The following is a 27,996-nucleotide window of genomic DNA, read 5'->3' on the forward strand; positions in this document are numbered from 1 at the left end:
CCTCACTCCCCTCACCTCCCTCCCACCCTGTCCCTGACGTGCACCATCCCCTACCTTCAACCTCCCAAGACACTTATTTGATGCTTTTAAACTTTTTCTTTATTTAGACAGAAAAGACCAACTCTTTAAAAGTAAAATGCAATAAATAAATAAGTTAAGCATAGAGAAGTGTCTGAAACGGACTCCCCACTCTCCCCGGACCACTCCCACCCCCACCCCATTTCTCTTCCCTAAAACCTCTTTCTAGAGAAAATGATCAGGTAATAAACCCCTTTAGCCCGCCCCACACCCCTCCTCCCAAATACCCAATTACCCCCCAAAGCAAAGGGAGAACTCAAGAGAGAGAGAAAATCCAAGGGAAACATTGTCTAAACCCCCAGAAAGAGAAATGGCAGCGTCCGGGCTGGGCCGGGCTGGATAACGCACGGGTGGTAGTGCTATTTACACGGAGGGGCCAGCAGAGACTGTAAACATTTTTAGGGGTTTGGGGGAGGTCTTTTCCTCGTGAAAGGAGGAGGGTCTCTGTGGCTGACTGGCGGAGAGGCAGCCCTCAGGGCTCCTCCACGTTCTCCTTGGAGGGGGCCCTTGGGGGAGGCAGTGAGTTTTAGGGCTGGGAGCCCAGGGTTCAGGGATATCCTACCTCGAGCTGAGGGTGGCCACAGGGAGTGTGAGAACCAGCTTCTGAGAAACCCCTAATATGGGGGCGAGGCTGGGGCAAGGGTGGGCAGGGAGCATGTGGGAGGCCCCCGCTGCCCTCCCGGGCCGCACAGGTAGAAGAGGCCCGCCGCTGGGGGAGGCAAGTGCGAAGGCTGGGCGCAGAAGGCCCGTCACAGGAGCCCCAGCAGAAGGCAGATACCCCAGAGCCTTCGAGCCTGTTCCTTGCTCCCTCACAAAGGCCAAAAGGGCACCTGGGAGGAAACAGGCCCTTCGGGGAGGCGGGGTGGTGGGAGTGGGCCGGTGTCCTGTGCCCCCAGGGCCATGAAGCAGCGTTTGCCCCAGAGCCCAATCAAGGCCCAGGGCGGATGTGCAGAGAGGGCTGGGGCCAGTCACGGGGCGAGGGGGTGAGGCGCCCCTTCCTCTGGTGTCTCCAGGCCTGTGAAGGAAGGAAACGTGGGTGAAGCAGTGGAGAAGACAGCAGCTGAGGCAGGTCCCAGGCCCTGGGTGGGGAGGGAGCTGGGGTGGCTGAGGAAGGCAGGTCATCAGAAAGGCCTCAGTCCAAACTGAACCATCCGGCCCCCCAGCCATTCGACAAGGGGCAGGGATGGAGGAGACGGGAGGGAGGGGCGAATGACACAAGAAACCAAAGGATGTTAGGAAGGAAATACTCAAACAGCCCGTGAGAAAAGGAACGTGGAAGATACTGGAGACAGGGACTAGAGAAGGAGGGGCAAAGAAAAGAGACAACAAACAGGCAGGCAGAGGTGACTCAGAGAAAGGAGGAGGGTGCAGTGTCGGGACAGACACCTGGAAAAAGAGCAAGGGGGCATCCGCAAAAGGGCGGCAGAGCAGGCCGGGGTGGAACCAGGGCTGGACTTAGGGCTGGAGTCTCGTGGGGGCGAGCGAGACCCCCCAGCCCCTAGGGGGCGCTCTCATTCCTTTTTGGAAAGGAACAAAGAAAGCGAGAGAGAAATGCACGGAACACAGACCACAGTCACCAACCACTGTTGACCAAGCACATCCCGCGAGCTGCCCCCGGCCCTGACTCTGGGCTGGGGGGCGCTTCCCTCCGCGGCCCCCTCCCCAAATAACAAACAATCGGCTCCAAAGACAACACGCTCGTTCCATGCAACTTACAGGGGCCCGGAGCAGGGGTCCGGGGATGGGGGCTTCGGCCGACAATGGACACGGGCCCTGGGCTGGGGGGCCCCCAGGGTGGGAGGAGTTAAGCAGCCAGGATTGGGGGGAAAGGGGGAAAAACAGAAAATGTGGGTATTGTTCTTGGGTTGTGTTTTTTTCAGGGGTTTGGTCCAAAGGAGATTAAACAACACAAAAGTAATGAAAGCTCACAGCTCTGTGGCCATGAGGTTGGCGGGTGGCGGGCAGTGGGGAGGAGGGGACCTGTTAAGTGAAATTCACGGCAGTCCAGCATTCCAGCCGCCTCCACCTGAACCAAAGCTGCTCCCCAGAGCCCTGACACTCGGACTCCCCCCCCCAGTCTGTTCTGTGTACTCTCCCCATCCCATGGGTCTACTGCTACATGAGGGAAATCACCTGGGGTCCAGGGCACCGGGACCTGATGTCCCCACTTCTCAGGACAACAGATATTCTAGGAGCCAGTGATTCTAGGACCCTCCAGTACCCTAAACCAGCCCCCTATTCCCCAAACCCTACTCCCCTAATTCTACTCCAACCTAAAGGAAAACCAGAAAAAGAGACACACAAGACACATGGACACTGACCAGACAAACGAGACCAGATATTGGGCAGGTTCTAGGGAGTGGACACAGACATATACAGACCTGGCTCTCTCTGGGGTCACAGTGGGAGTGCGTGTGCACACGCGCACGTGTGTGTGTGTGTGTGTGTGTGTGTGTGTGTGTGTGTGTGTATGTGTGTGAGAGCGAGAGAGAGAAAGTGAAAGAGAGAGAGACTTGGGTGATTGAAAAACAGCTGAGGAAGCTGCTCCAGATCCCTGCCTCAAGTGCCCAGAGTCAGGGGTGGGCATCCCTGAGGGTGGTGGGAAAGGGGGTGGGGGCAGTCCAAGTGAGGGCCCTGGCTGCCATGTGACGGGGCTGGAGAGGTCACAGGACGGGAGCGGGACCCACCTGGGGCCCTCAGTAGGGCCGGTTGGCATCCTTAGGCCGCTTTAGCTGGACTTTGAGGCGCTTCATGCCAATCTGGAAACCGTTCATGGCCTGGATGGCAGCCTGGGCACTGGCTGGATTGTCGAAACTCACAAAGCCTGAGGTGAGAGGGGCATAAGGCCTGGCCCAGCACCAACCCCGCCCTGCCCCCCCCCACCCCACCCCACTGTCCTGTGCTTAGGCCGAGGCCTGCTCTTTGCTTTCCCGTCACCACCCTACTTCCTCCAGGTCTCCCAAATGCCCGGAAAACTGCCCAGCACACAGGAGGCTTTCGGTAAGTAGTTGTTGACAGGCTGAGTGAATGAGTCCAGTCCGGCCTCTCGCACACCCTGGGACATTCCTTTCAGCATTCTTTGAGGGGCGGCAACCCCTTCCTTGGCCTGGATAGCTCAGAACCTGCCTTTTGAAACCTCCACTCCGGACCCTAAATGACTTCTGAAGCCCAGAGGACAAGCACGTCCCCTTTCTCCCCTGAAGCAGCCTTTCAAAGAGTGAAGGCAGCTAAACCCTGCTCCCTAAGCCTTCCTGTTGACAGCTGAACTTCCCCAGTTCCCGAGCCTCTTCCAATCCTCACAGAGCATGGATCTGACCAGTTCTTAAGGAGAAAAGATGTGGTTTTCTGGAGGAAGAGATGGGCCTGGGCAGCAGCTGGTATGGGATGTCAGGAGTGTAAAAACTGGTCCTTTCAGACTCTTGGACAATCTGGATTTCAACTACTGGGTCCATTGCAACCATAAGTGCCTGCAAATGCATCAGATCTTGACCTCATCTGGAGTTTGGCCAAAATGTGCTATATTTTATCTTTTGGATCATCATATCCTTACCAAAACACTTGCTCTGATTGGTGGCCCGGTCAACAAAGACTTTGGCTGAGATGACGTGGCCAAAGGGGACAAACATCTGGAGGATCTCTGAGTCGGTGAACTCCTGGGGCAGGTGGTAGATGAAGATGTTGCAGCCATCAGGGCCTGGGTGGCAGCGGAGACAGAAGGAAGAGCTCAGTGACTGGGAGACAGACTCAAGGTGCAGGGGGCCGGGGAAGGCAGCCCCCAATATGTGGGCCAGGGCGCCAGCCACTTCCCCCGCCCCCCCTCCCCCCAGTTTCATCCCCACACACGGGGCCAGAGCTGGCCTTGGAGCCCACGGCAAGGGCACCCCATCCCTGAAGGCTCTTGGCTGGGACTCCCCGCCCAGGCCGCACCTTCCCGTTGCTGCTGCTGCTGCTGCTGCTGCTGCTGCTGGGGGGGAGGCGGAGGCTGCTGGGCCACCAGGGCAGGAGGCTGTGGGAACGCGGGCGCCACCAGGCTGTAGGCTGCCGGGTAGGCTGCTGGTGGGGGGAGGACAGAGAGAGCTAATGGGGTTCCTGAGAGGCCCCTGCCCCACCTGGCCCTCCCAGCCACCCCAGTCCTCCTCCCCCTCGCCCAGGCCGATGGAGTGGACAGGGCCGAGAGGTGTTGGAGGGGGAGCTGCCTCAGACCGTGCCCGTAAAGGCGTGTCCTCACAGGTATGGCCTGCTGGGAAGTCTGACGGGGCGGCTGGCAGACAGCACGAAGCCCAGACCCAACTTCTGGGCGTCTTTCGCTCTTACCAACCCTTCCACCCGGACCGGGGCCTGCGCTGGGGCTCCTCACCTGTATAGTGCTGCATCCCCGCGTAGGCCTGCTGCAGGGGGTCCACGGGGGCCGCGGGGCTCTGGGCTGGGGAGAGCAGCACTGACTGTGAGGGCGGGGCTGGGACGCCGCTGGGAGCCCCACCAGTGCCTCTTGGAGCAGAGGCCAGGCAGGTGGGGAGGAGAGCCTCATGGGAGAGCATGGGATGTGAAATGAGAGGGTGGAAATGCACAGAGCCGTAGGGAGAGGGGACAGCCTGGCGTTAGCAAGACTCGAGTCTGTGACTGGCTGTGCAACCCTGGACGAACTCACTTCGCCTCTCTGTGTCTCAGCTTCCCTGGCTGAGACCAGGAAGGAACATCCCTGCCCAGGGTGACAGAGCAGGAGAAAGCGCCGTTATCACCCCACAGCCTGGAGAGGGAAGGTGTGTCATGCCTGCTGGCAGTGAGAGCGATAGCTGGGATGGTTGCTGGGGAGAGGGGTGGGTAGGCAGAGAACCCCACCTGGGTAGGGGTGAACCCCGTTGGGATACAGAGCATCAGGGGCAGGCTGCCCAGTGGGCTGGGTGGGCACCGGGCTGTAGCCGTTGACGCCCAGGGCAGCAGGGATTGCAGAGACGGGCGTGGCAGCGATGGCAGGAGGGGTGCTGGTTCCTGGGGAAGAGAAAGCGGCAGAGACAGAACAGAGAAGCAGACACACACATACACACAAATGCAGAGAAGCAGTCAACAAGTCTGAGGGCAGAGGGGAGGAAGCAGGCTACTCTTTGACCCCTGAACCCCTCCCAGCCCCCATGGCTTCCCTGAGTGATGCCCTGTGCCCCCCTCCCCTCCCCCACCACGTGGTAGCTCCCCTGACCTGCCCCACTCACACCCAGCCCAGCCCTGCCTGGACCTTACCTGAGGATGGGGTGATGGGGGTGGCGATGAGGCCATTGGCATTGATGGCGGCCATGTGCTGCATCTGCACGGCAGCCATGGTGGCCATGGGGCTGAGGTAGGCACTGTGAGCCGCTACCAGGGCCGCCTGCTGCTGCATCAGCTGGGGACAGGGGAAGAGAGGAGAGTGGGGCCAGCCCCCCTGTACCCTGGCCTGGCTCCCCTCCCAACCCTGGGCCTGGGCATTGGTTGGGGGGGCAGGACGCTGGAGAGCGTGGGGATGGGCCCAGCCCAGCACGGGGAGGAGGGGTTGGGGGGCGTGAGGGCGGGGCGGGGGGCAGCGGGCAGTGCTCACGGCCTGGGTGTAGGCGCTGTAGGCTCCGAACTGGAGGGCGATGGGGCTGAACATGCCCAGCTGGGTGGCCACCTGCTGCATTCGGCGGAGACCTCGCTCCTTCTCCGTGTCAGCAAACTTCACCACCAGGCTGGATGAGGCACCCTGGGCACCGGCCCCCCATGTGGTCAGAGGGGCAGAGTTGGGGGTCTCTCTTCCCCAGAGCCCTCAGGACCTGGGCTCAGTTCCACCACACATGGCTTGGCCTCTTTGGGAGGGCAGCCATCACTGTGCCTATGTCAAAGCGGGGAGACTTTCATCCCACCCTCCCCCTGTGCCAGACTGTGCAAAAGACTAAAAAACGTAGAGGAATGTGCTGGGAAAGGGAAAGTGCTCCCAGAATGCAAAGGGCAGTCCTGGCTTCTCCATGAAGATTCTGAGCCGGAAATCCTCCCCAGGGTGGATCAGCCACAGCAAACGTTTAACCTCAAGCTCGTCTTGCCTGGTAGCTACCCCACCCCCTTACCTCACCCCATGCTCCCACATCCCAGTCCTCACGGTGTGCTCAGGGATGCAGCCTCAAAGTTTCATACCAGCCTATGCCAAATAAAAACCAGCCTGGAACATTTGCAAGGCCTGTTGTAGAATCCTAGGGTCTGGAACGCAGCTCTCTATCTGATGCTGCGTCCTCTCGCCCAGGTCCCTGCTAAGTGCTTGCCCAGCCTCTGCTGGAGAACCTCGAGTTATAGGAAGCTCACCTCCTTGGGAGCCAGCTAGTTCCTTTTGAGAGGTTTGTTCTGCTGGGGGAGCCCTCTGCGAGATCAGTCAGCTGACCCACTGCTAATGTGTGGGGCAGCAGGATGAATGTGCAGAGGGCACGCAGGGCATCTAAGCAAGTGTCCCGATGCCCAGCCAGTGGGGGGGGGTGGGGATATGGGAAGGAGGGAGAAGAGGTGAGAGGTGACCAGGGCTGAGGGCTGGAGGAGGCAGGAGAGGAGGGGCTGGGAGATGTTATTGGAAAGGGGAAGCTGTCCCTAAGAGGTTTGATTCTTCTGTCAGAAAATTCTTTTTTAATAATAGTCATTCAATAATAGGCAGTCCGTTCTGGATAGTAAAGACCCTATCCAGAACGGACTGCGCCCTCTGAGCCAGGGTCTGGCGTGGGCCCAGCCAGGCTGGAAGAGGCCTGAGGGCTGGGGCAACGGGACTCACCGGCAGGGTCCGGCTGCTGTGAAGGGTGTTGATGGCTGCCTGGGCCTCGGCGTGGGTCTGGAACTTCACGAAGGCGCAGCCTGGAGAGTTCAAGAGGGAGGAGAAAGGGGTGAGTGCCCACCCTTGAGGGCCCCGACAGTCCCCATTGCCCACGGAACCAGTGGGGGAGGGGCAGGAAGGCGGAGTGCCCGGCGGGGGAGGGGTATCGGTGGGCTACCTTTGCTGGTGCCGTCTGGGCCCCGGAGCACAGTGCACTCGTCTATGGTCCCGAAAGGCTCGAACATCTTCCGGACGTCCTCATCTGTCTGCTGCTTCCCTAGCATCCCCACAAAGAGCTTCCGGTCTTCTGGCGGGTAGGGCACAGGAGGAGGGGCAGGTTCAGGGCCTCCAGGCTGCTTTCCCAGCCCTGCTCCAGCTTGGGGCAGGCAGAGACCCCTCCCCTTCGCCTTCAGCTCTTCCCTGGAACTCCCCTCACCCCGAACCGATGGCTCTAGGGCGTGAAAGAAGGGATGGTTGGGGGATGGGCTGCAGATACATAGACTGGGCATCCCAGTTCTGAAGGACTGACTTGCACTCCACTCTGGGCCTCAGTTTTGCCGTCTCTGCAATGGGCTGGATCACATCCCCTCTGGCCACCCTGACTCCTATGCCCACTTTGACTGGGAACCCTTCAGAATTCTCAGACTTTCTTCCTCAGAAAGCCTGCCCCTCAGCTACTCCAAGTGCTGGGCCTGCGGATTGAGGGAGAAGGATTGAGTCCCAAGGTACAGAACCTACCTCCTCGGCTCTCGCTGTCGGCTGGCTTGACCTGGATCGGCCTGTTCATCTAAAGGAAAGAAGAGAAAGCAACTGCTGGGGACCTCCTCTGACCACCCCAGGAGGCCTCCCCAGGCCAGGACCTGTGGAGAGGCTAGAGGGAGTAAGCCCCAGGCCCAGCCCTCTAAAGTGTGGATGGAAGGGAGGGATGGGGCTTAATCTTGTTTAGGATTAGGACCTGCGGGGATTAGAGGTAGTGGAAGGAGAGGATGTAGAGGAGGATGCTCCTGGGGCAGGACTCTAAGCTCAGGCAGGGCCCCAGATGATTTGCCAGGGAGAGATGCTGCTCTCCTTAGGGGGAGAGTGGGGCTGCCCATAGGACCCGGGTCCTGAGTTAGAGCCCAGCCAAGGGCTGTTCAGCAAAAGCTGCCTCAGTTCTACAAAGTAGGAGCAACAGAGGCCACCCCCTCAAGCAGCCCCAAGGAAGACTCTAGACTGAGGGAGACCCCACAGATGCCCCGACTTCCTTCTGACCCCTAGAGGTGTGTTTGCCTCTCTTTCTGCCCCCCTACACCCCTTGACCCCAGGGGGAAGGCACTCGGGCAGCACAAAGGGAGCAGATGCCCAGTCTCCGTGGCAACGGGAGAATGCGCGCCATGGCAACCGCCCACTCAGCCTGATTTATCCGTCCCCGTCGCCCTGGCGACCATGGTGACGTCATCACTTCTGCTGCTCCACACACCCGGAGAAGGAGTGGGGAGGGGGGTGGGAACAGGGTATGCTGGGGGTGGAGGATTTGGTGGGGGCTGGGAGGTGGGGGAGGGGCCCAGGAGAGCGTCCTGATTCTGGAGGGAGGGGCTGAGCAGGCCCTGCAGGGGCCATACTGTCCAAGCTCCTGCCTTCCTCCTCCAGATCAAATCCTTGATGTCTCACCGCCAAGACAGCTCTAAAGGAGGAAGTGCTGTCCTGTGCTCTTTCGCGATTCTCCGGGTACCCGGAAGTCCTCCTGAGCTCTACCCTCTCCCCACTCCTGCAGCATCTCCCTTTGTTCAGCCTCCAGTGGAAATGCAGACAGTTCCCCACTCCATGTTCCTGTCTGGTAAGAGGAGTTGGGAATGACTCCCGCAGGTTGATTTCCTTAACCAGTGTGGGGAGCATCTTAGGAACTGGAGAGGGAGGGAAGGACTCAGTATTTCACATCTGAAAATATTTTGCTGTTGAAGACTTTGACCGCTGGGGCCACACCTGGCCACCCCACTCATCTGATGGTGGGGCAGCCCTAGTTCTAGTGACCAAAAAAATAAACAGAAGAAACCATTCATCCAAATTCTGAGGGTGGGGCAAAAGTTACCCTCAGGAAAGGCACTGGACTTCGAGGACTGGCTCTGCCACTCACTGGCTGGGTGACCTTGGACAAGTCATTTCTCTCCTCTAGGCCTCAGCTTCCTCATCTGTAAAATGGGCTGGATCAGGCGATTTAGAGTCAGGTTCCCCTCAGCTCTAGTATTCTAGCCTTGAGGTCTTGTGTGTCAGCACTTAAGACAGAGAAGTGCAGAAATGATAGTTGCCCCTGCCCCTTCTCACACTGCACCCTGTTCCCAGGTGTCACGCCATGCCAGTCAGTCTGGCTGGACTCTGCAGGTGAGGTATTTTCAGCCCGGATCAAATCTAGGCCCCGCCTCAACCAATACTTCCTCCCTGTCCACCCCTCCCCCCCAGTCTCTAGATCTGAGAGCAGCTGGGTTGGGGGGGGGGCGTTGGAGGGGGAACAGTCACACAAATCCTCCGGCCAATCTGCCCCAGGTTTATCCACCAATCTGGGATTATCCCATCGGAGGTTCAATCTCCTCAGGAGTGCGTGTGAGTTTGTGTGTGTGAGCTTGTGTGTGTGTAGCAAGGGGTGGGGGTCAGACACTCAGGACTCTTGGTCTTTCACTCCCCCTCTCTCCCGTACTCCGGTCAAAACCATCAGGAAGTCCCCTCACGGGCAGCTCAGCAGCCAGCCCCCCAGCTCCCACTACAGGAGAGGTAGAATCAGCACTGGAGTCACAGCGTCGGGGAATTCTTATGCTCGGCACTAACCCCTTCCCAACAGGCCCCTGGGGATTTGCTGCTCTAGGTGGGGATGGGGAACCTGGGATCCAGAGAGAAAGGATGGTGTTCCCTCCCTGCCAGGCTCCCAGGCACAAAAATAGCATATCAATAAATATCCACAGCTGATATGGATTCGCACAAAAACACACACAAGTGCGCAGACCACAGCACAGACCACGCTGACGGGAGGCTCTCCCCACTCCCTCATAGACGGACTCCTCCCTCAGTGGCCCCCAGTGCCCCGTTCCCAGCCTCTCCTTCTTGGCCTGGCACTTCCTGTGGGAAGCTCAGCCTTTGTTAGCTCAGCTCGGTCACACCTGCCCCTTCCCCTGAGTCCAGCTGGGCCCTGTTTACCAGGCAACCTGGCGCGGGCGCCTCTCTTCCCTAGCTACCACCCGCCAGGTGATAAGCCCTCCCCAGGGCCTCCCAAAGAAGAAGGGGCTATTTATACTCCTACCAAGTATCCCTGAGACCCCTACCAACATGGTCACTTGTAAGTAAGTCCCTCTCACCAATAGCTAAGACCCCACTTCCAAGAAGAGCTCCCCATGCCCACAGATCTAATTTTCCTGAGGGCACAGGCCTGGTGCCCTGCCACCCCCGACTCTAGACTTGCGCCCGGTGTCCCAGACCACACACAGGTCCTCTCCATGGAGCCAGAATCCACCTGCCCAACAGCAAGATGACCGGGAGGACCCATGTCCCCAGAGTGGGATTTTGGCCCAAGTAGAGGGGGAAGCGCAGGCCAGACAGAAGGAGTCCTTCACACCACCACCTCCAGGAGGTCACACCCTGCTCCTAGGAAGAATCCAGGAACCTGTGACAGAGGCTCTCCTGGGAACTCTTAGGGGAGAGAGAAGGAAATGCGGTTCCATGGCCATAGGCCCAGCTCCCATTCTTTCTCTCTGCAGCCTGAAGCATCACTCAAATATGGTGGCATCTTCCAGATTCTGAGCTGACAAAGATGGGGAGAAAGGAGAGCGGGTAAATGCCCCCATTAAAGAAGGAACCTGCAGTCAGAGGGCATGGAGGTTAGACAGTAGGAGGAACTTCCCAACACAGTTGTGCAAGAGCTGGCACACTGGACACACACACACACACTCACACTCAATGACTATCTGAGGGGAAACACTGCTGCCAGAAGGGCAGGTGGCTGAGAAAAGACCTGGGGGCACAAAGGGTCAGGCAGAGCTTGGTTATAGACATCTGCTCCCCCAAACCCCCAGCACGGGGGGCCCCTTGGAGGATAGAACCCCTCATTTCCTACTAAAGCCTCTGTCAGGTGCCTCTGGATTCTGTCCCCTGGGGCAAGGGCCAAAGTGGAGAACTCAGCCTCACCTGGGAGCTTGGGGCAGGGCTTGACAATTATTAACCGGGGCTCCCTTCTCACTCGCCTCCCACCCTGGGCCTTATTACCTCAGGAAGAGGAGGCAGCGCCTTTCCACACCCAGGGCGTAGCCCTGCCTGAGCCACACAGGCAGCTGGAGGGGGACAGAGCCAGGGCAGAAGCCCCCAGCTGGCACAGATGGCCCTGGGGCTCCTGCCCACCCGGCGCCGTCTCTCTCACCCATGTCCCCACTGCAGTACCCCTGCTTTCTACCTTCTCCCTTGTCCCCCTCTGGTTTCCACAGGGGCTCTGAGAGATAGGAGACAACAGAAAAAGACAGAGAAACGGCAATGGAAATGAAAACTGTTGATTTGTGAGGGGCCTCCCCAGAGGAAAGAGAGAGGAGAGTTGTGAGGTCATGTGATGGGAACCGGGCTTCCCGGGGATTCATGTGCCCAAACACACACACACACACACACACACACACACACGCACACACATATGCTTCTTAGAGCCCGAGCCTGCTCACACATACACAGATACTTATCTCTGTGGGCGATGGCTATTCTGGGCTGCCTTGCCCCCGACTGGGATAAGATAGTGGGGTGAAGGTGGGGAGCTGGCAGTGGATCTGCTGTCCTAGTGGTGTTTAGGGTTGAGGGCCACAGAGGGTTACAGAGCCATGGAGGGTGTGAAGTTGGGAGTGGTTCTAATTTTCCTAGATCCCCCCCCACCTTTCCCATCTGTTTTGTCTATTTCTCTCCCAGGAAGAGCTGGAGAATCGGGCTCCATCTCCATTCCCACACAAGGGGAGGAGAAGAGGATGTGACAGGTGTGTCTCCAGCACTCAGACTGTGTTTAGCAAATGTTGGCTGGAGGGAAGGGTGGAGTTAGCTCTCAAGAGGTACTTTCCAGGGAAGACAACAGAAGCCGATAGATACAGAAAGGGAGTGGCGCATCCTTTCGCCACAGGATGGGTAACTGGGGGGCAGTCTGAGATTCTTTATTCCTGCCCGTGCCAGCCCAGGCCTGGGACGAGCTGCAAGGCTGCCTGGGAAGCAGACAAAGAGCTCTGACCTTGCAGGAGGGAGGCCACGTCAGAGGCACCCCCTGCCTCCCTGGGCACACTTGGTGGGGTCAGGCCCGATCCTCCACACTGATGACTGCCCCTGCCCTTGTCTGCTGCCCTCCACAGGGCTTATTCCCAGCCCAGGCCCACCAGGCCCTGACCACCCTGATGCCCTGTGGCACTGTTCCCGCGGCTTTTCCTGGGAGACGCGAGGTGAGCCTGTTGGACCTCAGAAGTCAGCACAGAGATGCCAGGCGGGCAGGCACCAGATGCCCACCTCGGGCCGCAGGCACCCCTCCCCCATTTCACAGCCAGGTTTCCTCCCCAGAGCCAGAAAGAGTGCCTGAGTGCCTCCTGCTCACTCGGCCCTACACTTGGTGTCCAAAGTCTTCTCCCCATGCCTCCCAACCAGCTAAGTCCCTCCTCTAACGCTGCCCCAGGGGCAGGTTGGGAAGTGGGGAGAGGGCTACCTCTGCTCTTCGCGAGGGTTATGTCTACTCTGCGCATCGCTGTTTTCCTTCTCTCTTGGTGAGAAGAAATGCGTGCATCTTCAGCAAGGAGGAGGGGTGCTACAAGGAGGTAGGGGCTTCCCGGTGATGAGAGGAGGTGGAATATACACTCAGTGTCTTGGGAAGGTGGTGCCCCTTCTAAGGCCCTTCTCAGCCCCCTGGCCTTGAAAAGGCCGGGACTCACCCCTGGAAGCGTCTTCTGTTCGTGCAGGGCGCTCTGGGCCTTCAGGGCTGAATCGCGGGCACAGTATGTCAGGAAGGCACATCCTGAGGAGGGGCAGGGGCAGAGAGACCGGGTCGGGGGTGAGTCCCCGGTCTCCCCTCCCTAAAAGGCCCCCTACCCCCCACGAAACTGAGGACTGGGAAGCTTGTCCCTTCTCGCCACCTTCTGCCTGCTGGGGCGGGGAGGTGTCTGAGAGGGGGTGCACATTCTTCCCCGGAGTCTCTGGGCTGATGAGCACAGGGCAGAGACCCCGAGACCGGGAGGCTTCCATGGTGGGGTGATGGAAGAGGGAGAACGCCTGGGCTGTGGGAGCTGGGGCTTTGTGTGGGGGGAGGAGAAGGGGCATGTGATCTCCAGACAAGTACGTGTAGTGTGGTTTTCTCTCTTCCTTAGCTGGTCTCCTTCCCCCTTTCTCTTTGCCTCCACCTCCCTCCATCTTGGTCATCGTCAGCCCTCTCCTCTCCCATTTTCCCTATTTCCTCCTCTCTCTCCAGCTCCATGGGAGGCAGGTGGAGGGTGGAGAGCGGACTAGAGAAGGAAAGGGAAGAGTGGGGAGCGGGAGCCCCTGGGCCGGTGGAGGGGGAGGCAGCATGGCCCCTCTGACTCCCGGTGTCTGGGGCTCTCCAAGGCCTGACCCCAGGCCTGACCCTGCTTAGCTGCACAGCCCTTAGGCCTGAGGCACATCCTCTTTCACCCCCAGCTCCCTTAACTTTCGAGTCCCTACACTTCCCAGATCTTTACCAATCTCTGTCCTTTGTACACTGTTTCCCAGGTCCCTCTCTTTAGTTCTGGAGCTGCCCTGCCCACTCCATGAACATCCACTCTTTCCAGGTTGAGCACCTGACCCTGTGTCCCGACCCCCATCCCGATAGTATCTGAGGCTACTAAGACTCTCAGACCCCCATCCCGATAGTATCTGAGGCTACTAAGACTCTCAGACCCCCATCCCAATAGTATCTGAGGCTACTAAGACTCTCAGTCTTGTGCATGCTGCCCCCTTCACACACACACCCCTGCCCAGCTCCTTATCTCTCAAACCAGCTCTCTCGTTCCTCCATCCTTCCTTGAGTTCATCCACATCATCCCCCTCAACTTTGGGGTCCACATCTCTGCAGCCACCTTGACAACTCTTCCCCCAGAGAGGCTCTCCTTGGTCCTCCACCTGGAGTCCCCTGGTCACCCTAGCTGAGCTCTCTTCTAGCTCCTCCATCCACACTCCCCAGCCCGTGAACTCTTTTCCTTCCAGATCAGCCTTCTCCAGCCACTCCGTCCCTCCAGCCTGGCTTCCCCACCTCCTCCCAGCCTCCCAACCTCCCAGCCCACTCCCTGAAGCCTCTCCAGCCTGGCCTGACCCCTCACCCTTGTGCAGCCCGGTGTACTTGTCCTTGATGACAGTCAGCTCGAAGATCCGACCAAACTGTTCGAAGATGGGTTTCAGGTCCTTTTCCTCCAGATGCCTCGGTATCTGCCCCACAAACAGCTTGATGGCATCCGGTTCCTTCATTGGGGCGGCCCAGGAGAAGGGGCCGAGGGGAGCAGGGAGAGGCCCGAAGGCCAGGGGGAGCTGCCCAGCAAGGAGGCAAGTGGCCGGGGCTGGCTTTCCCTTTGGCCCCAACCACAGTGCTGAGCAGAGGGGCCGCTCTTCACACAAAGGAGGCCCAGGGAGTTGAGGGCTAGGGGTCAGGGGTCTAGGCAGACACTGTCATGCCACCAGGGGGCATAGCCCAAGCAAACGATCTCCCTCCCAGAGATCTGGCAGATATCCCAGGATGGGGGGCAGTGTGGCCAAGACCTGGAGGGTTAGGGTGGTAGCAGGGGCGCTGGGAACTAGGGGTTGAGATTAGAGCTGGAGGTGGAGGAAAGGGCCTGAGGAGGGTGATGGGGTTGCAGGCTGAGGGGTTAGGGTCCTGGTATGGTTGCCAGCAGCGTTGGGGGGGGGCACTCCTGATGTGGGGCAGGTGGAGCTCTCGTTGGCTTCCCTGGGAGGACACCTCCCCTGTGGCTGATCCTTCTGCTGGGTCCGAAGATCCCTGATGCCAGATGCTTGATCTCTGATGGCGGCAGGGCGCCGGGGGTCCCTTTGGCCCTGCCGCCTCCCTTCAGGTCCTCCCCTCAGCCCCCCTCCCACCCCCACCCCGGTCCCCGGGCCTGGGCTGCTGCTGGCTGCTCCCGCCGCTGGGGCTGCCTGCTTTCCCGGTCACCTGGGTCCCGGAGCTCTGCTCTCCGGCCGCGCTCTCCTCAACAAAAACCTCCCCCCTCCACACCCCCCTCCCCACTCCCACCTCCTTTCCCCTGACATCAGTGATGTCAGTCTCAGGGGTGGAAGACAAATTCTCTACCCTGGAGAGGGACGCACAATCCAGACAAGAGCCACGCCCTCTTTCTATCTCCTTCCTCCCTGACTCCCTTCCCACCCCCAGAAGAGCAGCTGGTCCTGTTGATAATAACCCTTCCCCCATCTTACTCCCTAATCACGAGTTGGGCAAGGCACTAAGATGGAGAATTTATAGAGGAGCCCTAAGGTGGGGTCCATTGTTCCGGGGGCTGGAGCTGTCCCCGGTGCTGGAAGAGAAGACTCAGGAGAGGGGAGCAGGGGGGAGGAAGAGAGAGGAGCTGGCATCTGGGGAGACTGAGAGTGGGGAGCCAAGGGAAGAAAACAGGGAAAAGAAGATGGCATAGAGACGGCTGGGCAGGTTAGGGGCGGGTGAGGAGAAGGGTGTAGCTGGGGAGGGAAGCAGGTCGCAGAGCCTGGGGGAAAGGGCAGAAGGGACCCAGAGAGAAAGATGGAAAGGGGGCTGTGGAAGAGAGAGCAGGGTGAGATGAGTGCAGAGAGGGAACTGTGTTTTCCAGAAAGGGAAACAAGAAAAACTCGATCTTGCTGGCATTTGCCGACGCCCCCTTCTCGCCCTCTGGGGGGTTTGTGTGTATAAGTGCGTGGGCAGGGAGGCAGCAGTGGTGACAGCGGGAGCTCGCACTTGGAAGCTGCTTGAAGACCAGGACACTGTTTAATTCAGCTTTTACTGTTCACAGTGTCTAGCACAGTGTCTTGTTCACACGTAGTAGGAGCTTAACAAATATTTCTCGAATAAGTAGTCGATGCCAAGAACCTCTGATGAGAGTAGATTCCTGATTCCTTCAGTGGGCAGAATCACAGCTGGCAAGCTCCCCTTTAGGGCAGAGGAAACCCCAAAATTCCTTCCTTCTGCTTCTCCCCTCCCCCCCACCCCAGTTATGTTCCCTGACTGGGACTCTCTAATTGAGTCAGGTAACAAAGAGGGATGGGGGAAGCATATTTGGGGGCCATTACTCCCCTAAACAGTTAAACTTCTATAGATGATCAGTTTGCCCTGTGATGTCGAGGGAGCTTGACCCCTCTGTACACTGGGCTCACTCACAGCTCCCCCTCAATGCAGGCAAGGCAGCCCTTGCCTGCCATCAGGTGCTCACCGACCTGGGCTCACAGCTTTTGTGGAACTCCCTGCCTCCTGTCACCCCTTCTTCACCCCAGAATGGGGCTGATGTCTCCACAGTGGTGCTGGTGTCTCTGAAATCTGTCCCACCTGAATCCCAGCAGCCCTGCCTCAGCTCTCTGGACAGGCAGGCTTTTCTTCTGGAAGGGAATTAATAGTACTATCACTTAGATGGCTCTTACAGTGTTGGTCCCTGTCATAGGCCTTGTTTAAGTGCTTTATATTTACTAACTTGTTTAACCCTCAGCATCACCCTATGATGTAGGTTCTATTGTTATTTTCGAGTAAAGATGAGGAAACCAAGGCACAGAGAGATTAAATGACTTGCCTAAGGTCACACACTGGAAAGAGGTATAGCTGAGAGTGGAGCCCGGACAGTGTGTTTCCAAGTCCATGCGTTTAACTTCCCTGTCAAATCTCCTCTTGGGAATGGGGGGAGTGGTTGAGCCTGGACTTTCTTCCTCTTGTGTCTTCATTTGAGCCCTGGGTGAGAGCTATCCTTCCTTCTACTGCTTGATTCTCCATTAACCACCATCCATCCTTCCCTAGCATCATTTCTGTGGCCTGAAGCCACATTCTGACAGATATGTATGTTTGAGTGTGAGTGTGTGTGTGTGTGTGTATGTGTAGACATGTTTACACTTTATGGTATGGATGTCCAGGTCCTCCCAATAGGGTCCTCTAAAATGGGTGGGTGGGGGGAGATGGAAGAGGACCCAGTGCAGGGTGGTCAGAATATGCGATGGCAGTGCCAGGGAGTCAAGAGGGCAAATACATCTGGAAAGTAACTTTCCACTCATCTCCCCACCCCCACTGCTCCTTCCCTTGCCTCCTAATCTGATCTTGGTATTTATGGAGATGCTAAACAGATCACGCCCTCTGAGGATGGAGCCTAGGAAGACCCCATGGCCCTGTTGATCTCATTACTCTGTGTCTTGTCAGCAGATCTGCCGCCCTGCTGCTCATTCAGGCTTGGGGCTAATCATATTAATTGAAATATTAAACATTCACAAAAATGAATTATAATGAACTCCCCTCACTCCTCCTCCCAGTCAGCAATTGAGGAGACAGCTGCAGGCAGCAAAACGCCTCCAATCCTTCGCTTAGTTTGTGGTCCCCAGATGGAAGGCTTCAGTCTGAGAGGAGAGGCGGGGTTTAGGAGAGAAGAGGTGGGAGCTCTCTTCAGACCCTCCTTGCTGGGCGACTGTGGGCACATCTCTGTTGTCCTTCAGGCTGTAGGGGAGGGAAGCCCTGTGGGGTGAAGACTGGGGGGAAAAATGACCCAGAGGCGCATACTGGGGAATTGCTCTCCAGGAGGAGATGAGGCTTCCAACTAGGTTCCTCCAAGGTACTTTCTCTGCCCACCATCCCCAAGCTCACCCTCTTTCTTATTCTCTGCACTCAATGTGAAGATGCCCTACATTAAAAGATTATTGACTTTATAAAGAGAGAGCTCACTCCTGGTTTTAGATTCTTAGGAAATGAGACATGCTAAATAATTGGGGTACTTTTCAGAAAGGTCAAAATGTAGTGATGGTATGTGTGGGCAGAATGACTAGTCACCAAATACTTGCTGGCCTCAATAATTGAAAACAGAGTGAAGACTTCTGTAGCAGAATCTGTGAGAGTGTACAAAGAATTGATTATATAATCTTCCTTCCCTCAAGTGGCTTCTACCTCAAGTGGAGAGGTAAGAAAGGCCAACACAATTTACAATAGCGAGAACTGAGGTGCTGTTAAAAAAAGAAAAGTAGCTTCTCTCATTTACACATATGTGTATTTGGGGTTTGGGCCATGGGATGTGGTCAGTCAAGAAAGGCTTGACTGATTCTCAAAGCATAAGAAGATCATAGCCTAGCAGAAGGAAGACATTAATTATTTTATGCATGGGGGTGGGGGATGGAGGGAATTGTGCATGTGTGTGTGTGTGTGTGTGTGTGTGTGTGTGTGTGTTTGTATGTGTGTGTAGATTTGACAGTCCAGACCAGCACCCTTTACTATAATGCAAGCTATATATATAATTTAAAAATTTCTAGTAGCCACATTAAAAAAGTGAAAAGAAAAAGTGAAATGACTTTTAATAATATATTTTATTTAACCAGTATATTCAATATATTATTCAACGAGTTTTTATGATATGTCCAAAATATTCAACATGTAATCAATGTAAGGATTATTAATGAGATATTTACATTTTAAAATACCAAGTCTTCAAAATCCAGTCAGTGATTTACACTTACAGCTCATCTGACACTTTCAGCAAATTTCAAGTGCTTAATAGCCACAGGTGGCTCGTGGTGACCACATTGGACGGTGCAACTTAGAGGTTCTAACACTAGCTTCTCTGGGGGGGTGGAGGGGTGGGAAGAGACAGGTCTTGGCCAACAGGAACTATCACCTCTGATTAACCTCTGCTCCTGCCTAAAAAAATCACTTCTGACAGATGGCAGCTTATCTACCTCTCACTATAACTCTCGCTCCTAAAAAACAATCAAAATGATTACTACCCAGATGGGGTTTCTGAGAAGAGGTTTGTAGCCCACTATTTAATCTACCTCTTGAGGTTTTTTCCTGGCTTGGGAACTGCCAACATTTTCACTTTTTTTTTTGGCCACGCTGCGCGGCTTGCGGGATCTTACTTCCCTGACCAGGGATTGAACCCAGCCCCAGCAGTGAAAGCACGGAGTGCTAACCACTGGACCGCCAGCGAATTCCCTCCTCAGTCTTTTCTGAGAGGCAGATCGCAGGGAGACCCCCTCCCAGGCCATGGCCTAATGCTGGGCTTGTTAAGCTCTTTCCTTGCTCCTTGGGCAGTTTTCACAAATCTAAAAAGACTGCCTCCTTTTGGGCTCTCTTCTCTGCCTCTCAGAAGGTCTCTGCTGCTCATGATCTCTGGGGGGTGTAGAAATTCAGCCCTTGTGTGTATTGTCAGACAGCCTCCTGCCCTGTCTAGGTGCTATTTTCAGCTCTCTGGCTTTCTGTCTCACTTTCTCTTCTTAATTAGATAGCAGAAGAACACATCTTGAAGACCAACTGCCTTTCCCGTCCCCTACTCCATTGGGAGTGGGAGACATGATTTAGAATTTATAAGGAGCAGTTAATCTACACAAGAAAGTCAGTCCAAGAGGGGAAACTTCTGGCAGCATGTCCCCAGGTCCTTTCCAGCATTTTTAGTCTGAGAACATTCCTTCCTTTGTAGAACTCGGTTCATTCCATCCTATGGGGTGCTTTCATGTTGTGTTAAGAATCCAAGACTTCAGGGTCAAGTGTCTGCACTTGAAGGACGGAGGGGTTTGGCTTCCGGGCCGGTGGAAAGGGAAGAAGCCTAGATTCTCCTTCCCCACTACTAGGCTTAAAGTGAGAGAGTCAGGAACCAGATTCTGGGAGACTCTGCCTTAGGAATCCCTTTTCTAGTTATGCTCTAGAGCTAAAGAAAAAACTATTTGAGGTTGGGTGGGGTCAACAAGAAGGGCTCATTTTCATATACAGTCAAGCTGGGAATTCAGTCCCCAAATCTGGGGAAGGGGATCCTTTAGACACCCTCCTGAGCTTCCTCCTTGGCTTCAGAGTGGCCCCCTTATTTCTTCCCTCAGCCCCGCCCCCTGCTGGAGAGGGCGGGTCCAGGCCGGGGGCGGGTCCTCACCAGCCGCGCCTCCCGTCGCCTTGACGACCGCGACAAGATGGCGACCCTGCCGGGAGGGATTCAAGGGCTGTACCCCGAGGCGCTGAGCCCCGAGCAGCTGGAGAAGCTGCGCGACTTCAAGGTGGGTGAGGCCCCGACCCCCGCCTCCATTAGAGTGCAGCTCCCCTGGCTAAGGGCCCCAGAGAAAAGGGACGTGGAGCCTGTTCCCAGACAAAGGGGTGGAAGGCTGGGTGGGTGGGGACACCCCCGGCGGACCCCTAGGCTTCTGGGCTCCTGAACAGAGCCCGACAGGCGCCTGAAAGTGCCGAAAAAACCTTAAACAGGGATGGGCCAGAGAAATGGACCGAAATGACTGCCGGATACTTTAACTTAGATACAAACAAGAACTTCCCAACGGTAGAGACCCCGACCTTAGTTAAGGCCCCTAAGCCTGAGCCGGAGGCAGCATTGAAGATGTTGATCTGTAAGAAGACAGATGGCTTAAATGTTCAAACATCCTGCGAAGAGACCCAGGTTAAGTGCGCACGTTGTTTCCCCAAGCCCTCCACACCTCCAGGGCTTGAACCCTGAAATCTTTCGCCTCATGAAGCATGACCTTTTGCTCTTGCCCTCCAGATTCAGACTCGGATTACTAATGAAAAGTACCTAAGGACCCACAAAGAAGTGGAGTGGCTCATAAGTGGTTTCTTCAGGTAGGTGGTTTTCAGACTGGCCTTGAGCAAATAGTGGAAATCTCGTTGGGGATGGATGAGTGTGAGTGACCTCTTCTTTCTTTAAACATTACTTGTTGCTTCCTTTAGGGTCTGAAGGTTAGAAAATATCCTGAGATTGAATATTTTCTAGCGCTGGGGTCTGTGGCACCCAGGGTTTTCTTGTTATCTCCAGAGGTTTCCTTCAGTTATCTCAAAATTCTCAAAAATATTAATATGCATTCACTTTAGCTCTAAGGATAAATACATACCTTCCAACACTTGGAAGAGGGAATTTGGCATTGAGAAACTCAGCAGGCAGCCATTGGGTGTAGACCCCTATTCTCTATCAGAGGCATTTAACAAGGTCACTAGAACTTAAAAAAAATTCAGACGTCTGGCCTTTCTCTACCTGAGAACATTGGTGTGGAAAGACTCCCAAGGGTTGGAAGCCACTCCCTTGTAAGTCATGGGGAAAAGAAAACCATTTTCCACCATGTCTTGGAGCACCTTTTTCCTTCCCCCACAGTGCCTTTCAGCATGGCATTTGCTTCAATGGAAAATGTTCCTAATAGGTTGAAAAGCAAAGAACTGAGGGAAAAAAAAAATCATGGAGCATCAATGGATGAAAACAATAGAGCTATGTCGAATACTGTTTGGCTACAGACAGATAGGCAAGATTTAAATAATAATGGCTTCCATTTCCAGGCACTGCTATTGGTTTCCTACATTAGCAGTTATCACATTGTATAATTGCATTGTCGATCTTTTCTTTCTCTCCCTGGACCAAAGCTCTAAGCTGGTGGAGCCATGTTTGTGTCCCCAGGGCCCACAGTGTATGACATTTTGGTACATTTTTGCTGATCCTCCTAGCAAAGATAGTTTATTATCACTTCCATTTTACAGGTGAAATACCTTCCCCAAATTGCTGAACCAGGATCCAAACCCCTGGTTTTTCCACTGTGTTGCACCGTAAGCACACAGGAGCTGGGGAGCCAGAGGTAGGGCTCTCCTTTGTCTTTTTAAAAGTAGCCCTGGAGGGGTGTCTTTTTTCCATGCTTCATTGTTCTTCAAAGTGGCAGCCGATTCTCAGAGGGCAGATAGGGGAAGGGGAAAGGGAAAATGGAAACCTGTCTGTGAGGTTTGGTTTTTTTGGGCCAGGGGTAAGGCTTGGGCAAAAGATAGTTTAGGGGTCCTCTGTCAGTGTCAGCCCTGGAGATCAGGCCATCACTTTCTGTACCTTTTCTTCTAAAGGGAGATAAAGGATGACATCTTTCCTATCTTGGGGAGCTTGCAATCCAAGTTAGGAATGATTCCAGCAGCGAGATTGGGGATAGATGTTAAAACCTGAATTAACGCACCATTTGCAATGTTCACAAACAAAAGGATTAGAACCCTTGGGGGTGGTGAATGAAGAGGGTGTTGTTTTAGTCACATGGCAGGGGTGGCCCTGCTTCTCTGCCCAGGAACAGTTTCCAGGAGGAGCTGGGTGTCTGCAAAGACAGCCCTAGGCATCTTCCCTTTCCTTCCTTATCATCCCCCTCCCTGGGCCAGGTAGGCCACCAGGCTTCTCCTTTTGCTGTCCCAGAAGCTCCTCTCGTGAAATCCTCCTGGCCCCTTTTAGGCCTTTCTCTTTCTGAAGGGGAGGTGAGAGGGGAGAGGAAGTGTTTGAACTTTGGCGGTTTGCTTTTGGTTTTTTTTTTGGTGTGATTGTTATTTCCTTTGGATGATACCAGAGTGAACCAGAATCAGCCTCATCTGCATTGGATGCTTCAGATGGTCCTTCCTGTGAGAAAAGAGGAAGGGAGAAGAGGGCACAGAATCCTGGGCAGCATGCCTGTCCTCACCTGTCTGCAGGTCTCTGCTGTACACTCACTGCAAGCCATGAGAAGCCCCACGCTGTTTTTGTTGGGAAGCAAGCTCACCACTTGGGTTTTGCAGATCCTAATGATTTATGGCCATTCAGCCACAACTCTCCAGTCTATATTCATATATACAGTATATGGAACTCTTAATGCCTTGAATTTTAGAACTGAAAAATGGAAGAAATAGGGATCTAACTTCTTTTAGGCACCCAGAGAGCTCAGGTTTTAGGCTGGAGATATGATAACAAAGTGTGAAATTGTAGACAGGCTTTATTAGGTGTTTTTGTAAACAGTCAGGCAGATGAATCTTCCCAGACCATAGCACGGATCATATCATTCCTTGGCTGGAAAAATCTTCAGTGGATCCACAATATTGCCTTTTTTTTTTTAAACATTCTATTGAAATATAAAGTACAGACAAGTGGCATATCCTAAACTGGATGAACTTTCGCAAGCTGAGAACACACATGATACTAGCGTCCAGATCAAGAACTAGAACCTGACTAGCACCTCAGACCCTTTGTGGCCCCTTTCAGTCACTTCCTCCAAAAAGTTAGCCAGTATCCTGACTTCTAATCACACAGATTCATTTTGCCTTTTTGTCTACTTTATACAAATGGAATTCCACAATATGTGCTCTTTTGTGCCTGGCTTCTTTTGCTCAGCAGTATCTTTTAGATCCTCCATTCTCGTTGTAGTATTCCACTGTGTGACTCTACCACGCTTTGTTTATCCATTCCCATTGTCTCTCTCTTTTTTAAAAAATAAATTTATTTATTTATGGCTGCGTTGGGTCTTCGTTGCGGTGCGTGGGCTTCTCATTGTGGTGGCTTCTCTTGTTGCGGAGCACGGGCTCTAGGCCCATGGGCTTCAGTAGTTGTGGCACTCGGGCTCAGTAATTGTGGCTCGCAGGCTCTAGAGCGCAGGCTCAGTAGTTGTGGCGCATGGGATTAGTTGCTCCCTGGCATGTGAGATCTTCCCGGACCAGGGCTCGAACCCATGTCCCCTGCATTGGCAGGCAGATTCTTAACCACTGCGCCACCAGGGAAGTCCCCCCATTGTCTCTCTCTTTTTTAAAAAATTTATTCATTTATTTATTTATTTTTGGCTGCCATGGGTCTTCCTTGCTGCGCGTGGGCTTTCTCTAGTTGCGATGCATGGGCTTCTCATTGCGGTGGCTTCTCTTGTTGCGGAACACGGGCTCTAGAGCACAGGCTCAGTAGTTGTGGCGCATGGGCTTAGTTGCTCCACGGCATGTGGGATCTTCCCGGACCAGGGCTTGAACCCTTGTCCCCTGCATTGGCTGGCGGATTCTTATCCACTGTGCCACCAGGGAAGTCCCCCCACCATCGTCTCTTGAACTGAGTATGAATGTCTCTCCCTGGTCTTCAAGGCCCTCCATACTAGGGCCTCCTTCGCTTCCCACTACTCCCTGCACGTGCCCCCACTCCAGCCAGACTGGACCTCTCTGATCATTCCACCGCCCTCTGCAGGGGCACTGACACTCCCTGAGTGCTCTTCTAGACCCTGGCGAAACAAAGGTGGATACGACCCAGTTCCTACCCTCTGGAGTTCACTGTTGATAGGACATGGGCAGTTCCCTTTAATTTTCGGGGCTTTATTCCTGCTGCTCCTTGGTCTGGAAGGCTCTTGTCCCTCAGCCCTTGTCCCATGTGTACCTCAAGGGCGCTCTCAAACGCCAGCTGCTCTGTGAGGATTTGGGGGTCTTGCCGTAAGGAATCACTCTCTCTCCTCTGATCTCCCAGCACACTATTTCATACCCTGGAGGTTACTTGGCCTTTTGGACATTTGGGAACTTACCCATTTCCTTTCACTTGACTGTAATTCCTTTGAGGTGGGGCTATATTTTATCTTTTTAAAATCAATCCCTCATATCTTATAGAGTGACTTACACAGAATTTGTGCTCAACAATTCTCAAATTGAATTGAAGGAGAAGAAGGGAAGCAAAATTCTTGAAGCTTGGGAGGCAGGGGCCTCCTGGGCAGGGAGGGCCGTCCATGCTGGTGGGGCAGGGCAGCCATGGCCACAAGGCCATGTTGTAGAGCACTGGCCTTGGAACCACAAGACCTGGGCCTCCTCTCCTTTATTTACTTGCTTTATGAACTTGGGCAAATGGTCAACCTTTTGAAAGCTTGCTTTCTTCATATGTAAAATGGGGCACAGTCATTGCTGTTTCCCAGAGTGTAGAGTGAGATAATGTTTGTGAACGAGCTTTATGGGCTATAAAAGTCGGTGGGCTATAAGGCAGTTTCAGCTTCCCAGTGGCACCGGCACCGTGGGTTTTGTCCCAGTGTCCACTGTATGCAGGGCCAACAACCATCTCAAGTCTGTCTTCTCAGCGTGGTTTACCGTGCCCTCCCCCCCACCCGTGGCGGTTCCTGGTTACACTTCCTTGGAAGGTTGTGGGTTGCACATCTGTCCCACGACACGTGAGTCCCTCGAGGAGGAGGCAGCGAGCTCTTCAACTTGCTGCCTGGCCCGGGCCTGGTCTCTGGTTCTGTGAAATGTTTGCGGAGTGAATGACAAGCTTCACTTGGCTGCAGCACTCGCTGTCTTGTGAGGTGAGCATTCCCTAGGCTTCTTGCCATTTAGAACGTCTTGCTCCTGGCCTCACATCCTGACTAGAAGGAAAATCACGAAGGAAAGGGTCCTTGGCAGGAGTCCTCCGGCTTTCCGCCTGCCACGACGGGTGTGTCTCAGGTCATCTGCCCCGACAGTGCAGGACCTGCTTTACCTCCTCCCCTTATCCCTTGATGTTTTCCAGAGAAATGTTTTTGAAAAGACCAGACAACATTCAAGAATTTGCTGCAGGTGAGTAAGGCAGAGTCCATTTTGGGCATTTGATAAACGAGCACCAGGAGTGTTACTGTGAATTTAGACTCGGACAAGCCCAGGATTCTCCCTGCAGAGTCTGGGGTGCTTCTTTATCCAATGTCTCCCAAGGGAGCTTTTTTCAAAAGGCTCTTTCCTCAATGTCATTTCCTCAAAATGAGGACAGATAAGAAAGGAGGCAGAACTTCCTCGTGGTAAAGACTGTTAAGAATTTTGAGACTCCCTAAGGAACAGACTGGCAGCTCTTTCCCTGGGAATCTTAAAGCAGGGTTCTCAACCCTGGCTGCACATTAAAATCATCTGGGGAACTTTTAAAAAATACCGATGCCCGGGCCCACCCCCAGAGGTTTTTATTTAATTAGTCTGGGGTGGGGCCGGGCATCCACAGTTTTAAAGGCTCCCCAGGTGATTCTAATGGGCTCCGCTGCCCTGAGATGGCTTGAGGTCAATGGTATTTAAAGGGAAGGGGCTGGGCTCGATGATTTCTTGGGTCCTTTTAGCCCTGGGATTACAGCCTCAAACCGTTTCTGACTGAATCTAAGTATGTCTTTGCTGCCACAGCAGATGCTGCCTCTGATTCACGTTATGCTGGGTATATAAAAATCCTCTTCTGTCGTCATCCTGCAAGAGCCTGGCTCTCCTCTGAGAGGATATTCTCAGAGAGGGCGTGATGTCTGAGAGACAGGAGCCAGCAGGCCGAGCTGAGACAAGAATAACACTTGGTATTTATTTGGGCCCCAAGATGGGCCTGGAGCAGAAAGCCAGAAGCTCCCTCAGCCCTCTGATGGCTCCCTGTGCGTCAGCAAGCTGACAGGCCAGCGGCAGGGCGGTGTGGAGGGGACAGGGGCCGTCCTGTCAGCCCTTGCTGGGAACGCTGGAGCTGGAGGCTCAGAACTTCTGGGGGGGGCGCGGGGAAGACAGCGACCTTGGGATTTAGCTGTGGCATCTCATATTACATTGTAAAGCAGGACCACCAGTAACAGTCCTGCTAAGACAGAGCCCGTCCTGGCTTTTTAGCAGAGTGAGCTGTCTCTCGCCTAGTCTTTTTCCCTTGGGTTTAGATGATTTCTTCTTTTTAATTCTTATCCCAGACTATTTCACGGATCCAAGACTTCCCAACAAGATTCACATGCAGCTAATTAAGGAGAAGAAAGCGGCTTAATTAGCAAAATCCTGATGCTCAGCTGTTGAGAGAGAACAGAAAGAATCCAGCCTCGGGGTGGGTGTTAACCTCACTTAGAGTCAGAGGCTTCTTTACTCCTGTGAAAATAAGCACTGGCTCCTCGGCCCAGGGTGTGAAAGAAACCAAACAGAGATGCTGCAGAGAAGTTCCGTGCAAGTGTTTCATTTTCCTGACACTACTTTGGGGAATGTGAAGAGAGGCCCAGGGTGTGTCTGGCATGTCCGTGTCAGGGAGAGACATCCGTCTTCTTAATCTAGTGACATGGATCAAGAGAATGGAAGTGGAGTAGTTCTGGAGGAAAGAGAGAGCCAGGGAAACGGGGTGGGATCCGTTAGTATCAAGGGCCTGCTCTCAGGCTGCAGAATTCCTGTGTGCTCCTGCAGGTGGCCTTTTCCTTGTGTCTTTGGCGGCGGGAGTAGAAGGGCTTTCCCACTGCTTCTGTCAAGGGTGGGGGCAGTTTCCCTCTTTGCATTTGGATTGGGCGCTTTCCTGCCCCCTTCATCGTCAAACCAGGCTACGCCATGAGGGCCATCACACATTTTTCGGGCAGGATTTCTGAAATGATTTTGAAGGTTGGGATTTTTAAATGTGAAGTGGGAAAGAGCCACACTCCTGATTTAGCAGCACCATTTCTGTTTTGCAGGGTCATCTGGAAGCGAGAGAGCCCTGTTGCCATCACTGTGGGTTTCCGGGCTGTGTCTGCTGTTGCAAAGGCTTTTAAAGATGCTCATTAAAAACAGACCTCCCTGTTCTCTCTGCTATATTTCACTTAGAAGGAAGAAGACATCCTTCATGGGAGGCTGCTCTGCCCCTACTCTGACCGGGTAGGTAGCAGGCCTGTTTCTCTGTTCGTGGCAGAGGCCTCTGAGCTAGGTCAATGGGTGTTTCCACATGTGCCTCAACCCCGTGCACTCCCTGCCCCTCCAGGCCACTCACTCCCAGAGCCAAGACCGGACAAAAGAGCAGGGGTGGGGAATCCTGAGAGGAACACAGCTGGTCGTGGTTGTACTCAAGCAGAGTCCACGCTTCCAAGGTGGCTTTTGTTTTTTATCTTACCTCCGGGGTTACTGTACAAAGTGTACAGGTGATGATTAACTTTTATTTCCATAGAAGCAATAGTCAGAGGAATTGGGTTGGGTGGACGGCAAGAGCGAATGAGATTAGACACAGAAAACCCATTCAGGGCCATGAATATTGTGAAATAAGAGCCCCATGGGTGACTCAGAGGTGGTGGACTTTGTTCTTGAGGGTTTTTAGGAACAAGCTGCCCAACCATTTGACTTTCAGCTTAGAGGCAGGAGAGGGGCCAGTTGGCCTGGTGAAGTCCTTTCCAGGCCTAGGAGGCATGGAAGTCTTGCATGTGTGTGTGTCCTACCTCTCTGGCCTCCACAACTCACTGGCTCCACCGTGGGAAGGACCTCTCACCTGTGTGTCACTTGTCAACTTCACTATGGCAACAGAAGCAACAAATAATAC

The 27,996-nt window shown here is 54.5% G+C and overlaps 2 protein-coding genes across 15 annotated transcripts; one reads left to right on the top strand and one right to left on the bottom strand.

Moving 5' to 3' along the window:
• Positions 1–76: 76 nt before the first annotated feature.
• Positions 77–15,065, bottom strand: CELF3 (CUGBP Elav-like family member 3). Of its 12 annotated transcripts, none has more exons than XM_036870872.1 (14): positions 14,176–14,922; positions 12,778–12,860; positions 7,616–7,664; positions 7,314–7,328; positions 7,056–7,184; positions 6,839–6,918; positions 5,648–5,791; positions 5,314–5,455; positions 4,918–5,067; positions 4,436–4,501; positions 4,006–4,128; positions 3,629–3,772; positions 2,766–2,902; positions 77–1,093 (listed from the first exon to the last, which is right to left on the bottom strand). In XM_036870872.1, the coding sequence occupies exons 1-13, from the start codon at positions 14,318–14,320 to the stop codon at positions 2,775–2,777; spliced, it is 1,398 nt and encodes a 465-aa protein (XP_036726767.1). In that variant the 5' UTR covers positions 14,321–14,922; the 3' UTR covers positions 77–1,093; positions 2,766–2,774. The 12 variants fall into 12 exon arrangements, with proteins under 12 accessions (XP_036726767.1, XP_036726787.1, XP_036726812.1 ...); XM_036870917.1 differs by lacking the exon at positions 12,778–12,860 and adding an exon at positions 15,018–15,065 and having other exon boundaries at positions 303–1,093; positions 4,006–4,131; positions 14,196–14,281; XM_036870909.1 differs by lacking the exon at positions 12,778–12,860 and adding an exon at positions 15,018–15,065 and having other exon boundaries at positions 303–1,093; positions 4,006–4,131; positions 14,176–14,281.
• Positions 12,511–27,978, top strand: RIIAD1 (regulatory subunit of type II PKA R-subunit domain containing 1). 3 transcript variants are annotated; one of them, XM_036870981.1, is made up of 6 exons: positions 12,527–12,663; positions 19,880–20,050; positions 20,545–20,621; positions 25,270–25,316; positions 26,429–26,556; positions 27,164–27,978. In XM_036870981.1, exons 2-5 carry the CDS (start codon positions 19,967–19,969, stop codon positions 26,497–26,499), a joined length of 279 nt encoding a protein of 92 aa, XP_036726876.1. In that variant the 5' UTR covers positions 12,527–12,663; positions 19,880–19,966; the 3' UTR covers positions 26,500–26,556; positions 27,164–27,978. The 3 variants fall into 3 exon arrangements, with proteins under 3 accessions (XP_036726856.1, XP_036726866.1, XP_036726876.1); XM_036870961.1 differs by lacking the exons at positions 25,270–25,316; positions 26,429–26,556; positions 27,164–27,978 and adding an exon at positions 22,355–22,884 and having other exon boundaries at positions 12,511–12,663; XM_036870971.1 differs by lacking the exons at positions 25,270–25,316; positions 26,429–26,556; positions 27,164–27,978 and adding an exon at positions 22,355–22,884 and having other exon boundaries at positions 12,511–12,612.
• Positions 27,979–27,996: the final 18 nt, after the last annotated feature.

Source organism: Balaenoptera musculus, chromosome 1 (genome assembly GCF_009873245.2).
Source record: "Balaenoptera musculus isolate JJ_BM4_2016_0621 chromosome 1, mBalMus1.pri.v3, whole genome shotgun sequence".
NCBI classification, from domain to species: Eukaryota; Metazoa; Chordata; class Mammalia; order Artiodactyla; family Balaenopteridae; genus Balaenoptera; species Balaenoptera musculus.